Consider the following 12,872-nt stretch of genomic DNA (forward strand, 5'->3'; position numbering starts at 1 on the left):
CGGTGAGCCGAGATCGCGCCATTGCACTCCAGCCTGGGTAACAGGAGCCAAACTCCGTCTCAAAAAAAAAAATAATAAAATAAAATAAAAAAATAAAAAATGAAAAACTGAATTCCTCGTTACGCATTGCACAATAACCATAACGGTCATGAAAACGAAAGTTCGCCTCCAATCCCATCACCGCATTCAGTCACTCGTCTGCGTCCTCCCTGTCGGTCCGTCCTGCACTAACGCGACGCGACGCGACGCGCTCCGCCGGTGTCGGTGACAGCGCAGCGTGCACACGTTCCGATAAAAACGCGCGTTTTGCTGTTTGCTCCGTTTTGTATTCCCGAGGCGGCAACACGCACCTTCACACGAGCGGCCGTAACGGCTGCCTACGATCCCCTCCCGCACGGGCGTTCAGGGAGCACCGAAGCGTCCACGCCAGCCGGTCTGACCTTGTCGGTCAAGGTCAGGGGAGGCCGCCGGGTTCCCGGGGCGGGAGGCGTCGAGGCGGAGGTCAGCGCGCCCCTGGCGCGGCTCCTCCGGCACCTGCTGCCTTGGCGCCTTTTCCCCGCGACTTCGCCGGGCCCGGAGCGCCCTCCGCGGAGGACCCCGGGCGCGCGCGCTCCCGCCCCCCGGCGGTCTGTGGAGAGCGCCTCGCTGGGCTACGTGCCTCAGGAAGTGACGCAAGACCCCGGGGGGCGGGGGGGCGGGACCAGGCTATAAACCGCCGGTTCGGGGCCGCAGTGCCCTCAGAGAGCGCCGGGACCTCGCGTGGCGGCTCGGGCTCCGCCGGACGGAGGGCGCGCCAGGGTGAGTGACGCTCGTGTCTTCCCTTCATCCTGCGGGGCTTGCTCGGGCTGCAGCCCCGGTGCGGACCGGCAGCCACAGGGCGCCGCCGCGGGGCGGGAGGGCGGGAGGGCGGCCGGGCGGAGCGGGGCGGGAGGCGGGAGGGCGCCCGGGCGGAGCGGGGCGGGAGGCGGGAGGGCGCCCGGGCGGAGCGGGGCGGGAGGCGGGAGGGCGGCCGGGCGGAGCGGTGAAGGCGGGAGGGCGGCCGGGCGGAGCGGTGAAGGCGGGAGGGCGGCCGGGCGGAGCGGAGCGGTGAAGGCGGGAGGGCGCCCGGGCGGAGCGGTGAAGGCGCCGCGGCGGCGCTGCAGGTGCGCGGGGTGAGAGGCGCCGTTTCGCCGCGCGTCCCTCCGCTTCCGTGCCTTCCCCGCTCTCTGCCTTCTTCCCGCCTGCTGGGTCTCGGAGCGGCGAATGGCTTCCCTGGTTGCTGTGAGGGCGACGCCAGGTGTGCCCCGGTGGGCTCAGCCCGCCATGCTGCTTTCGGCTCCTCGCGGGTGAAAGCTGCGGGCCTCCCGCGCCGGGCCTGGGCTGCGGGTTCGGAGCGCGGCGCGGCCAGGCTGCAGCTGCGCGGCGCGGGGAGCACGTGGCTGCTCCAGGAAGTCGCCCCGGGGAACGGCTGGGATCTGTGGGTGACCTTGGGCTCCTGAACCTCCGCTGCCCCGGGCCCGGGCGGGCGCTGCTCTCGCGAGGAACGGGACAGAGCTGTCCCCGGGTCGGTGACCGGCGTGTCACCCGCAGGAGGTGCGGGTTCTGTAAACGGACACCTGGGCTCTGGCACCCCCTGGCCCTGCCTGTTCGCCCCGAGCGCGCATCCCGTTTTCGCCGGAGAATGGACCCAGCCTTGGGCGGGCGGGCGGGCGGGCACGCCGAGGATGTCGCTGGCAGTTGTCACCCAAGGCGGAGGCCGCAGGAGTGGCTTACTTGCGAAGGACACGGGAAATGAGCGGTGCGGTCAGAGGGCCGTGCTGTACTGACCACGCGGACGGGCCCGTGCGTCCTTTCTGCCGGACGGCGCTTTAAGGTGGCGGTTGGGAGGGTGGGTAAGAAAACATGCTCTGATTCAGCTCTTTTCCCTCTGCTCACTGCTCGTGGAGACCTTGGGTACGTCCCTTACCGTGCAGGGGACTGGATTCTGCGGCATTTTCCATGTTCCTCCCGGTGGATAAGAGGATTAAGGAGGACATTGTATTTGGCGACCCCATAACTTGTATGCTAAGCTCACTGTGAACACGAAGGTTAGGCTCTCTACAGGACTTGTAGACCCTGCTGGTTTTTTACCCCGTCAATGCTGGGTTACAATGTGCTTCTCGAGGGTTTGTCATTGATACTGCAGCGTTAGATACGGCATGGCATCCTCCAGTTTCCTTTGAAGTGGCTATCAAGGTATGGTGGCTGTAACCCTAGCCTGTGTTGAAGACGGTTGGATAGACAGCAGTTAGGCTAAATCTGCCCTAAGGCGAGGCAGTGGCTTCCCTCTGATAATGTACTTAAATGTCACGGAGCAAGGTTCCCAGCTAAACCTGAAGAACCACAATGAAAGCTACTTTGGCCAGGCCGCGTGGTTCACGCCTGTAATCCTAGCACTTTGGGAGGCACAGGCAGGCGGATCGCCTGAGGTTAGGAGTTCGAGACCAGCCCAACCAACGTGGTGAAACCCCGTCTGTATTAAAAATAGAAAAATTAGCTGGGCGAGGTGGCCAACGCCTGTAATCCCAGCTACTTGGAAGGCTGAGGCAGGAGAATCACTTGAACCCAGGAAGCAGAGGTTGCAGTGAGCCGAGATCGGGCTGCTGCACTCTAGCCTGGGCGACAGAGCAAGACTCCATCTCAAAACAAAATAAAACAAAATAAAAAAACTTCCCTATTAAACCATAAGAGTGGCAGGAATGGGGAAAGATTCCAGGTCCAATGTTTTCATTATGTTTTTCATATCATTTGAAATCTCAGGCATCAAGCATGCTCCAATACTATTAAATAATATTTTTACAGGTAGTTCAGTATCAGTTATTACAGGATAGGGAAGACAGTCAGAGAAGGCTTCATAGAGATGGCCCTTGAGCTGAGCCTGGAAGAAATGAGGAGGACCTCAAGGAACAGAGGAAGAATGTTAGTGGGTGAAAGCATGGGCTGGATTCTGTCCGATTTTGGAGAAAATAGACGGTAGTGAAGTTGTTAGGCTAAATGTGTTTAGAACAGAGCTTCTAAAGCAAGCAGAGAAACTTCGGTTTATCTGAGCTCCAAGGACTTGAAACAGTGGCCTGGTTTATAAACTGAGGTGGGCTTGTCAGTAGTAACAAACGTGGCTTACTTAAGAAAAGTGAAGTAGCGGCTTTGGGTATGTTTGGCATAGGTGAAATTTTGGTATCTGATCCCCACTGAGCTTCGTGTAGATCTCTAATTTTGAGTCTGTACAAAGAAGCCCCAAACCTCCAGATAAGTACTGCATTTAGAAAACTGAATAGAGTTTAATGCCGTATTTTAATAAAGTAGGAATGATTCAATTTTAAAGAAGTTTGGGAGCTGGGTGCAGTGGCTCACGCCTGTAACTTTAGCATTTAGAGAGGCTGAGGCAGGCGGAACACTTGAGGCCAGGAATTGGAGACCGGCCTGGCCAACATGGCAAGAAACTCTTTCTCTAATAAAAATACAAAAAGTTAGCTGGGAATGGTATTGTACGCCTATAATTCCAGCTACTCCAGAAACTGAGGCACAAGAATTACTTGAGCCTGGGAGGCAGAGGTTGCAGTGAGCCAAAATGACCCCATTGCACTTCAACCCAGGTGACAGAGCCAGACCCTGTCTCAAAAAGAAAAAAAAATTGTAAAGAAGTTTGGGACGGTGGTTTAGCTAGCATGTTTGCCAGCCCCTTATCCTCCATCTTAAAGATGTTTCAGAACTTCCTTGAATTTCATGATTCAAAACATGTGGGGCTACATTTTGCCTACCTGAACTTCATCATGTAAGTAATTCAATTGTTCTCAGTCACCATTGGGAATGCCCAAGATACACCAGTAACTTAGATTATTTATTTAAACATGTTGCCACTTTATTCTTAAAACTAATAGAAAACTTGAGGAATGATGATTCAGATGAGTGTTAAAATTTGCAAGATGTTTTTTCCTAGAAAAGGGTGGTTAAAATTGGTTTAGGGTGGGGCCTTCCAATTCTGGACCTAGTGATTGGGTCCTTACGGTTGTGGTGCCGTGGTAGTGATAAGCTTTTTATAACAGAAGGGGCAAAAGATTGTGCTTCTGGCCGGGTGGGGTGGCTCATGCCTCCAATTTCCTTGGGATATTCTTCTCAAGTAACTAACCCCAGCACTTTGGGAGGCCTGGTGGCTGGTGGATCACCTGAGGTCAGGAGTTCGAGACCAGCCTGACCAACATGGTAAAACCCCTTCTCTACTAAAAATACAAAAATTAGCTGGGTGTGGTGACAGGCATCTGTAATCCCAGCTACTCAGAGACTGAGGCAGGACAATCCCTTGAACCTAGTAGGGGAGGTTGCAGTGAGCCAAGATCATGCCCCTGTACTCCAGCATAGGCGTCGGGACAGAAACTCCTTCTCAAAGAAAAGATTATGATGCTTCTAAGAATATGATCTATTGCATATAGACCCTGATCTTTAAAGCTTGGATATAAAAAGAATTTTTTTGTAATAGGTTTTAGGTAGGAAGCTTTTTCTTTCTTTTCTTTTTTTTTTTTTCCTCCCTGAGACAGAGTCTTGCTCTGTCACCAGGCTGGAGTGCAGTGGTGCTCTCAGCTCACTGCAGCAGCCTCTACCTCCCGGGTTCGAGCAATTCTTCTGCCTCAGCCTCCCGAGTACCTGGGACAACATGGGCATGCCACCATGCCCAGCTAATTTTTGTATTTTTAGTAGAGACAGGGTTTCACCATGTTGGCAGGATGGTCTCATCTCTTGACCCTGTGATCCTCCTGCCTCTGCCTCCTAAAGTGCTGGGATTACAGGCGTGAGCAACCTCACCCAGCAAAGGGAAGCTTTTTCTTAATACCTGTTAGAATTACCCTTTGCTTTACAATCTGTGTATACCTCACAGCTTGCTTTGTGTCATGTGCGTGTTTAATATGCTGTAACTGTACTTGTATACAGGAAAAGCTTTAAAATAATATGCAATAAATGTCCATTTTGCAGATCTCAATATAATGTCACTTTCAAGCATCTAGATGTCCTCAAACCAAATTAACTAGAAAATTTAGATTTCAGTTGAGGCTTTTGACTTAACGTAGGACTTTGATTACAGAGACATGTTTGGCTTTGACAAAAGTTAAGGTTAATGTCTCAAAACTTCCAGAGGTGAGAACACAATTTCTATAACCCAGTAACCCATTGAACTTAATTTAGATTGTAAGTTTTTAGCTTTGAACAAGTCACACAGTTTCTCTCATAATTGGCCTATTCAACTGTAAAATAACATAATCTGTTTTGTGTTTCTTTTTGTGTGTCAGTGATATATCAAATTACTTGTAGGAACTATTCATTGAATCAGGATCAAGGTTTCTTCCCCTTCTTATTGGAGATGGTTTGTGGTATTTGTAACATAACAGATCTTGTCTGCTTTAGTCTTAATTTTTTTTCAAGTGATAGTCTGTTGTCTTTTTGTATGTGTCACTTTGTCTACTCAAAGCATAGTGGTTCATACCTGTAATCACAGCAATTTGGGAGGCCAAAGTAGAAGGATTGCTTCAGGCCAGGAGTTCAAAACCAGCCTGGGCAACATAGGGTGACCTTGTCTCTATTTAAAAAAAAGAAATACATATGCCGGGCGCAGTGGCTCACGCCTGTAATTCCAGCACTTTGGGAGGCCGAGGCAGGTGGATCACGAGGTCAAGAGATCGAGACCATCCTGGTCAAAAAGGTGAAACCCCATCTCTACTAAAAATACAAAACTTAGCTGGGCACGGTGGTGCATGCCTTTAAGAGCCAAGATTGTGCCTCTGCGCTCCAGCCTGGCAACAGAACAAGACTTTCTCAAAAAAATAAAAATAAAAAATAAGGAAAGAAATACATCTGTAATAAAATTTTAAAAAGATCACACTAAATTTAATTGTCCCATAAAGTATGGGACAATTAAATATCTTTTCTAGAAAACTGATAACATATTTTTAAAATTTGATATACCATGTAGCCTGGTAATAGAAAGCTCAGTAATCTGATACAGTAGTATCTTCCTCAGTAATTCTCTATTCTAATGCCTAGGTTCTTCTGTGTGGCAGTCCAGAATGATGGATCAAGCTCGATCAGCATTCTCTAACTTGGTAAGATATTTTCAGTTGTATTTCTGTGTCTGCAAGATGTGAAATATACAAGCATGACTTTAACTGAGTAAACATGAAATAATAACTCAAATCTATTATTATCAGGTATTCATTGACATTTGAATTAGTGGTTTTGAGGCATAACGGATCCTATAAAGAGTTCAGCCTTCAATAGGGTTAATTATAGGAAGTCTTGGAAGAATACTCAGGGTGGTTCTGGGTGTGGTAGAGGAGGCAGCCAAGTAGATAAGATGAACTCTTTAAAGCACTGAAATGTCTTAGGAGAGGTAAAAAGCAAAGGCTGATGGGGCGTGGTGGCTCATGCCTATAATCCCAGCACTTTGGGAGACTGAAGCAGGTGGATCACGAGGATAGGAGTTTGAGACCAGCCTGTCCAATATGGTGAAACCCCATCTCTACTAAAAAATACAAAAATTAGCCAAGCATGGTAGTGCGCACCTGTAGTCTCAGCACTTTGGGAGGGTGAGGCAGGAGAATCGCTTGAACCTGGGAGGCAGAGGTTGTGGTGAGGCGAGATTGCGCCACTGCATTCCAGCCTGGGTGACAGAGCAAGACTCTGTCTCAAAAAAAGGAAAAGAAACATTGTGTCGGCAGTATGAGTGAAAGCTGAAAGAACATACAGAAAAGACAGCCATCAAGCTGTGATGAAAAGGGATCTAGGCCGGGCGCGGTGGCTCACGCCTGTAATCCCAGCACTTTGGGAGGCCGAGGTGGGTGGATCACGAGGTCAAGAGATTGAGACCATCCCTGTCAACATGGTGAAACCCTGTCTCTACTAAAAATACAAAAAATTAGCTGGGCGTGGTGGCGCGTGCCTGTAATCCCAGCTACTCGGGAGGCTGAGGCAGGAGAACTGCCTGAACCCAGGAGGCGGGGGTTGCGGTGAGCCGAGATCGCGCCATTGCACTCCAGCCTGAGTAACGAGCGAAACTCCGTCTCGAAAAAAATAAATAAAAATAAAAATAAGAGACAATAGAGGACTAGATAGTGTGTCAAGAGTTCGATCCCTTTTTTTTTTTTTTTTTGCGACGGAGTTTTGCTCTTGTTACCCAGGCTGGAGTGCATTGGCGCGATCTCGGCTCACCGCAACCCCCGTCTCCTGGGTTCAGGCAGTTCTCCTGCCTCAGCCTCCCGAGTAGCTGGGATTACAGGCACGCGCCACCACGCCCAGCTAATTTTTTGTATTTTTAGTAGAGACAGGGTTTCACCATGTTGACCGGGATGGTCTCAATCTCTTGACCTTGTGATCCACCCGCCTCGGCCTCCCAAAGTGCTGGGATTACAGGCTTGAGCCACCGCGCCCGGCCTCTTATTTTTATTTATTTATTTTTATTTTTTGAGATAAAGTCCCAGCCTACGCTCCTAGGGTAGAATACAGTGGGTGATCTTAGCTCACTGCAGCCTCTGCCTCCCAAGATCAAGTGATTCTCCTGCCTCAGCCTACTGAGTAGCTGAGATTACAGGCACGCATCACCATGCCTGGTTAGTTTTTTGTATTTTTAGTAGAGACGGGATTTCACCATGTTGGTCAGGCTGGTCTCAAACTCCTGATCTCAAATGGTCCCTCGCATCGGCCCCCAGAGTGCTGGGATTGCAGGCATGAGCCACTGTATCTGGCCTGTTCTCTTTTCTAGCTTCTATGTTATACTTAGTCAGAATTTCTGCTTGTTTGTAACTTCATTTTGTTCTTGCTCTCACCAACATCACAGTCTGGATTGCTACACAGAATCCTAAACTGATTTGTGCCCCCCAGTCCCAGCTAGAAGAATCATTAGAGCTCAGGATTTTGAGGCTGCAGTGAGCTATGATCATACCACTGTACTCCATCCTGGGAAAGAGAGGGAGACCTTGTCTCCAAAAATAAAAAAATACAAATTTACAAAAAAAAGAGGCTGAATGAGAAGACCAGTGTGAACTAGCCCTTGACTGAGCAGAGGGAAAAATATTGATTTGAAAGGAGAACACCCTGAAGAATATATAGCAAGTCACAGTAATGGCCCACTAACAAGTATAGTACCTGAACAAACTGTCCTATGCCTGTTCTTCATAATGCCCTTTTCCCCCCAAAACAGTTTGGTGGAGAACCATTGTCATATACCCGGTTCAGTCTGGCTCGGCAAGTAGATGGTGATAACAGTCACGTGGAGATGAAACTTGCTGTAGATGAAGAAGAAAGTGCTGACAATAACACAAAGGCCAATGTCACAAAACCCAAACGGTGTAATGGAAGCATCTTCTATGGGACTATTGCCGTGATCATCTTTTTCGTGATTGGTAAGAATGGCCATTCCAAACTTAAATGTTTTCCATTACCAACTCCAGGAAGTCTATTATTTCAGCTTAGCATATATTTTGTGCCTTTTTTTTTGAGATACAGTCTCACTCTGTTGCCCAGGCTTGAGTGCAGTGGCACAATCTCGGCTCACTGCAACCTCTGCCTCCCACATTTAAGCGATTCCCTGCCTCAGCCTCCCGAGTAGCTGGGACTACAGGCACCCACCACCATGCCCCAGCTAATTTTTGTATTTTTAGTAGAGACAGTGTTTCACCATGTTGGCCAGGCCGGTCTCGAACTCATAGCCTCAAGCGATCTTTCTGCCTCGGCCTCTCAAAGTCCTGGGATTACAAGCATGAGCCACTGCGCCCACCCACTTTGTGCCTTTTTAAGTGCCACTAGGAAGACAATCATGAGTAGATTCTGTGGCTGTCATTGAAGTCATGAGTAGATTCTGTGGATGCCATTGAATTTAATCTGGCAGGAAAGAGAGACCCATGAATTCTTCAATGCAATGTGCAGGTGTTTTTTATTTATCTGTTTTTGTTTGCTCCCACTCCACCAGGAAGCAAATGTTACACTAAAATATACACAGGATATTTGTGGCATAGAAGTTCGGTCTAATGTTTCAAGGAGGTCTTTTGGAAAAAGCTACCTATATTTTGAATAGGTAACTATTTGAAATAAAGCTAATATATAATTTATTAGATTAAGTGACTTAAAATATACAAAACTGAGATGCACTATATACATTCAGATTACTTAGAATTTGATTAAAACCAGTGTTTTCAAGACTTACCTGAAAATATTAACAGTTCCAACAGGGATAGATTACAAATGAAATTCTGAGTTCAGCTCTGCAACTTTTTCTCTTTAGGATTTATGATTGGCTACTTGGGCTATTGTAAACACGTAGAACCGAAAATTGAGTGTCAGAGACTAGCAGGAACAGAGTCTCCAGCAGTGGAGAACCCAGAAGAGAACTTACCTGTAGTACCTCAGTTATATTGGGATGACCTGAAAAAAATGTTGTCAGAGAAACTGGACACCACGGACTTCACCAGCACCATCAAGTGAGTGTGAGCTGCTTTCCACGTGTCTGGACAAGTAATTGTGATAGATAGGCTGCGGGGAAGCAATAATGGTGACACTGTGGGGAGTGGCTTTTTAGAGAAGACCAGACTTGCCGTGTTTTAGCCGAAGAGGGTAAGGGGCCTGAAAAGAACTGAAACTATACTGGGAAAAAAGGGAGACCTTTTCTGGGATTCTCCTTTTTCTTAAAAAATGCATAGGCCCTTGATGTTTGCCCCATCTCTGTGGATTATTGCTTGCTGTCATTCTTCTGGCTCTGATTTTTTTTTAACGTCTTATAACATCGTACTAAGCTCTGGTTGTTGACAAGGACATCAATCACCTTTTTCTCTTTTTTTCATTTAAGAGATGGGGTTTCACCATGTTGATCAGGTTGGTCTCAAACTCCTGACCTCAGGTGATCTGCCCACCCCAGCCTCCCAAAGTGCTGTGATTACAGATGTGAGCCACCATGCCCGGCCTCTTTTTTTCTTTTTAAGGAAGCAACACATGGCAGAAGTAGCCCTTTTCATCTAGATCATGAGTAATTTAACTGCCTAAGTTTCTAGTACTTGTTAGTTTCTGCAGATACTCGCACACTAACCCATACACCAATAAGTATCCAGAGGCAGTCTCCCTCTGTTGGAGGATGGAATACAGTGGTGCGATCTCATCTCACTGCAGCCTCAACCTCCCAGGCCAAAACGATCCCCCATCATAGCCTCCTGAGTAGCTGGGACTACAGGCATGCAGCACCATACCCAGCTAATTCTTTTTTGTAGAGATGCAGTCTTTATTTATTTATTTAGAGGTGGAGTCTCACTGTGTTGCCCAGGCTGGAGTGCAGCGGCAGGATCTCAGCTCACTGCAACCTCTGCCTCCCAGGTTCAAGTGATTCTCCTACCTCAGTCTCCCTAGCAGCTGAGATCACAGACTTGAACCATGCTTGGCTAATTTTTGCGGTTTTTTTTTTTTTTTAGTAGAAATGAGGTTTCACCATGTTGGCCAGGCTGGTCTCGAACTCCTGACTTCAGGTGATCCTCTTGCCTCAGCCTGCCAAAGTGCTGGGATTACAGGCATGAACTACCATGCCTGGCCAGATTTTTATTTATTTACTTACTTATTTTTGTTTTTTTGAGACGGAGTTTTGCTTTTGTTGCCCAGGCTGGAGTGCAGTGGCACGATCTCAGCTTACCACAACCTCTGCCTCCCAGGTTCAAGTGATCCTCCTGCCTCAGCCTCCTGAGTAGCTGGGATTACAGGCATGTGCCACCATGCCTGGATAATTTTATATTTTTGGTAGAGACAGGGTTTCTCCGTGTTGGTCAGGCTGGTCTCGAACTCCTGACCTCAGGTGATACACCTGCCTCAGCCTCCCAAAGTGCTGGGATCGCAGCACTTGAATCCCAAGTAGGGTTCACTTGAATTACAAGTGGAGTTGCCAAGTGAGCCATTGCATCTAGCCTGTTTATTTAATTTTTAAGGGACTTTCTGGCAAAAACTAGAAAGGGTGCTAGACAAATTCTAAAAAGAGCTGTAATATTTGTCCTTAGAGTTTTGCTATCTTTGCACCATATATTTCTCTGTACAAAGAATAAATTTATCTTTTCCCTTTTGCTAGCTTTCTACAGTTACAATGGTACTATAACTCTTTTTTTTTTTTTAAAGATGGGGTTTTACCATAAAGGTCAGGCTGGTCTTGAACTCCTGACCTCAGGTGATCCACCCACCTCAGCCTCCCAAAGTGCTAGGATTACAGGCGTGAGCCACCACACCCAGCTTCGGTACTATAACTCTTTAGTCTTAAGTTAATGACATTTTTTACTTCATCTAGTTGATTTATTGTACACCAGAAATTATGGATAAAGTGAGAGGATAGTCTGACCTTACAAAAATGTAGGAACTAGTGCTGAGTAAGTAGAACTATGGGAGATCAGACCAAGATGCAGTCTTGCTTCAGGGTACTCAGAAATGCTTCACAGGTAGGCAAAAATTGATACTCCATCCTAGATAGCCTATAGTGGATCTCCTGGGAGCTACTGTTTCCCCGAAAACCACCCTAAGCAGATACATTATGTTAAGATGAGGCTCTTGAAGGGAGTGCTTTATGGTGAGCAAAGAAGCTTTGAAGTCGTAAACTAACATTTGGGGCATGGTTTTTTTTTCTTAGTTTCTGTTATTCTGGCAAATCTAGAAGTTTTGGGTCACAGTTCATTTATCTGATTTTGCTTTCAAAACAACTTGTTTAATCCCTGAGTTAAATGTTTATTTTAAATTAAATTAAAGTTCATGTAAAAGACATTTTCTCCTACAGGCTGCTGAATGAAAATTCCTATGTCCCTCGTGAGGCTGGATCTCAAAAAGATGAAAATCTTGCGTGGTATATTGAAAATCAATTTCGTGAATGTAAACTAAGCAAAGTCTGGCGTGATGAACATTTTATTAAGATTCAGGTCAAAGACAGGTATGTTGGAAGATAGTAAACTTATTTTTATACAAGTGGCTATTTTCAGGTGTGCAGAATATAGCAAAGACTTTTTTTTCGAGATGGAGTCTTGCTCTGTTGCCCAGGCTGGAGTGCAATGGCACCATCTTGGCTCGCCGCAACCTCTGCCTCCCAGGTTCAAGCGATTCTCCTGCCTCAGCCTCCAGAGCAGCTGGGATTATAGGTGTGTGCCACCACGCCCAGCTAATTTTTGTATTTTTAGTAGAAATGCGGTTTCACCATGTTGGCCAGGCTGGTCTCTAACTCTTGGCCTCAGACGATCCTCCCGCCTCGGCTTCCCAAGCTGAGATTATAGGCATGAGTCGCCCCATGTGGCCCAAAGGCTTTTTTATTTTTTATTTTTTTGAGACGAAGTCTCACTCTTGTCCTGCAGGCTGGGGGTGCAATGGTGCGATCTCAGCTCACTGCAACCTCCACTTTCCAAGTTCCAGTGATTCTCCTGCCTCAGCCTCCTGAGTAGCTGGGATTACAGGTGCCTGCTACCATGCCAGGCTAATTTTTGTATTTTTAGTAGAGACAGGGTTTCACCATGTTGTCCAGGCTGGTCTCAAACTCCTGACCTCAGGTGATCCGCCTGCCTTGGCCTCTCAAAGTGCTGGGATTACAGGCGTGAGCCACCATGCACAGCCGGCCCAAAGACTTTTAAAATAAAAATTAGTGTTAAGATTTGGAGGTAAATTTCCTCAAGCAAAATGATGTAATAAGACATGCTAAAAATATAAGCTATTGCATTTTTCTGGAAGGATGACCTTAGCCTTATTTTAACTTAATCTTTTTAACAGTGCTCAAAACTCAGTGACCATAACTGGTACAAACAGTGAATTTGTTTATCTGGTGGAGAATCCTGGAGGTTACGTGGCGTATAGTCAGAACGCAACAGTCACTGTGAGTA

At 47.4% G+C, this 12,872-nt stretch overlaps 1 protein-coding gene and 1 non-coding gene across 10 annotated transcripts in view; one reads left to right on the forward strand and one right to left on the reverse strand.

The window, feature by feature from the left end:
• The first annotated feature begins 739 nt into the window (after positions 1 to 739).
• TFRC (transferrin receptor) overlaps positions 740 to 12,872 on the forward strand; it is a 31,541-nt gene continuing 19,408 nt past the window's right edge. The window contains exons 1-6 of one of the 9 annotated variants that reach the window (XM_035277686.3): positions 740 to 798; positions 6,049 to 6,107; positions 8,201 to 8,402; positions 9,281 to 9,476; positions 11,789 to 11,938; positions 12,763 to 12,865. In XM_035277686.3, the coding sequence (XP_035133577.2) occupies positions 6,072 to 6,107; positions 8,201 to 8,402; positions 9,281 to 9,476; positions 11,789 to 11,938; positions 12,763 to 12,865 (687 nt within the window). In that variant the 5' untranslated portion in view covers positions 740 to 798; positions 6,049 to 6,071. 9 annotated transcript variants of the gene reach the window in all.
• Positions 10,957 to 11,019, reverse strand: LOC128930922 (U7 small nuclear RNA). Its single transcript, XR_004736213.1, has one exon. It is a non-coding gene; the product is annotated as a U7 small nuclear RNA (small nuclear RNA).

The sequence above is a fragment of the Callithrix jacchus genome, chromosome 17 (assembly GCF_049354715.1).
Source record: "Callithrix jacchus isolate 240 chromosome 17, calJac240_pri, whole genome shotgun sequence".
Taxonomy (NCBI): domain Eukaryota; kingdom Metazoa; phylum Chordata; class Mammalia; order Primates; family Cebidae; genus Callithrix; species Callithrix jacchus.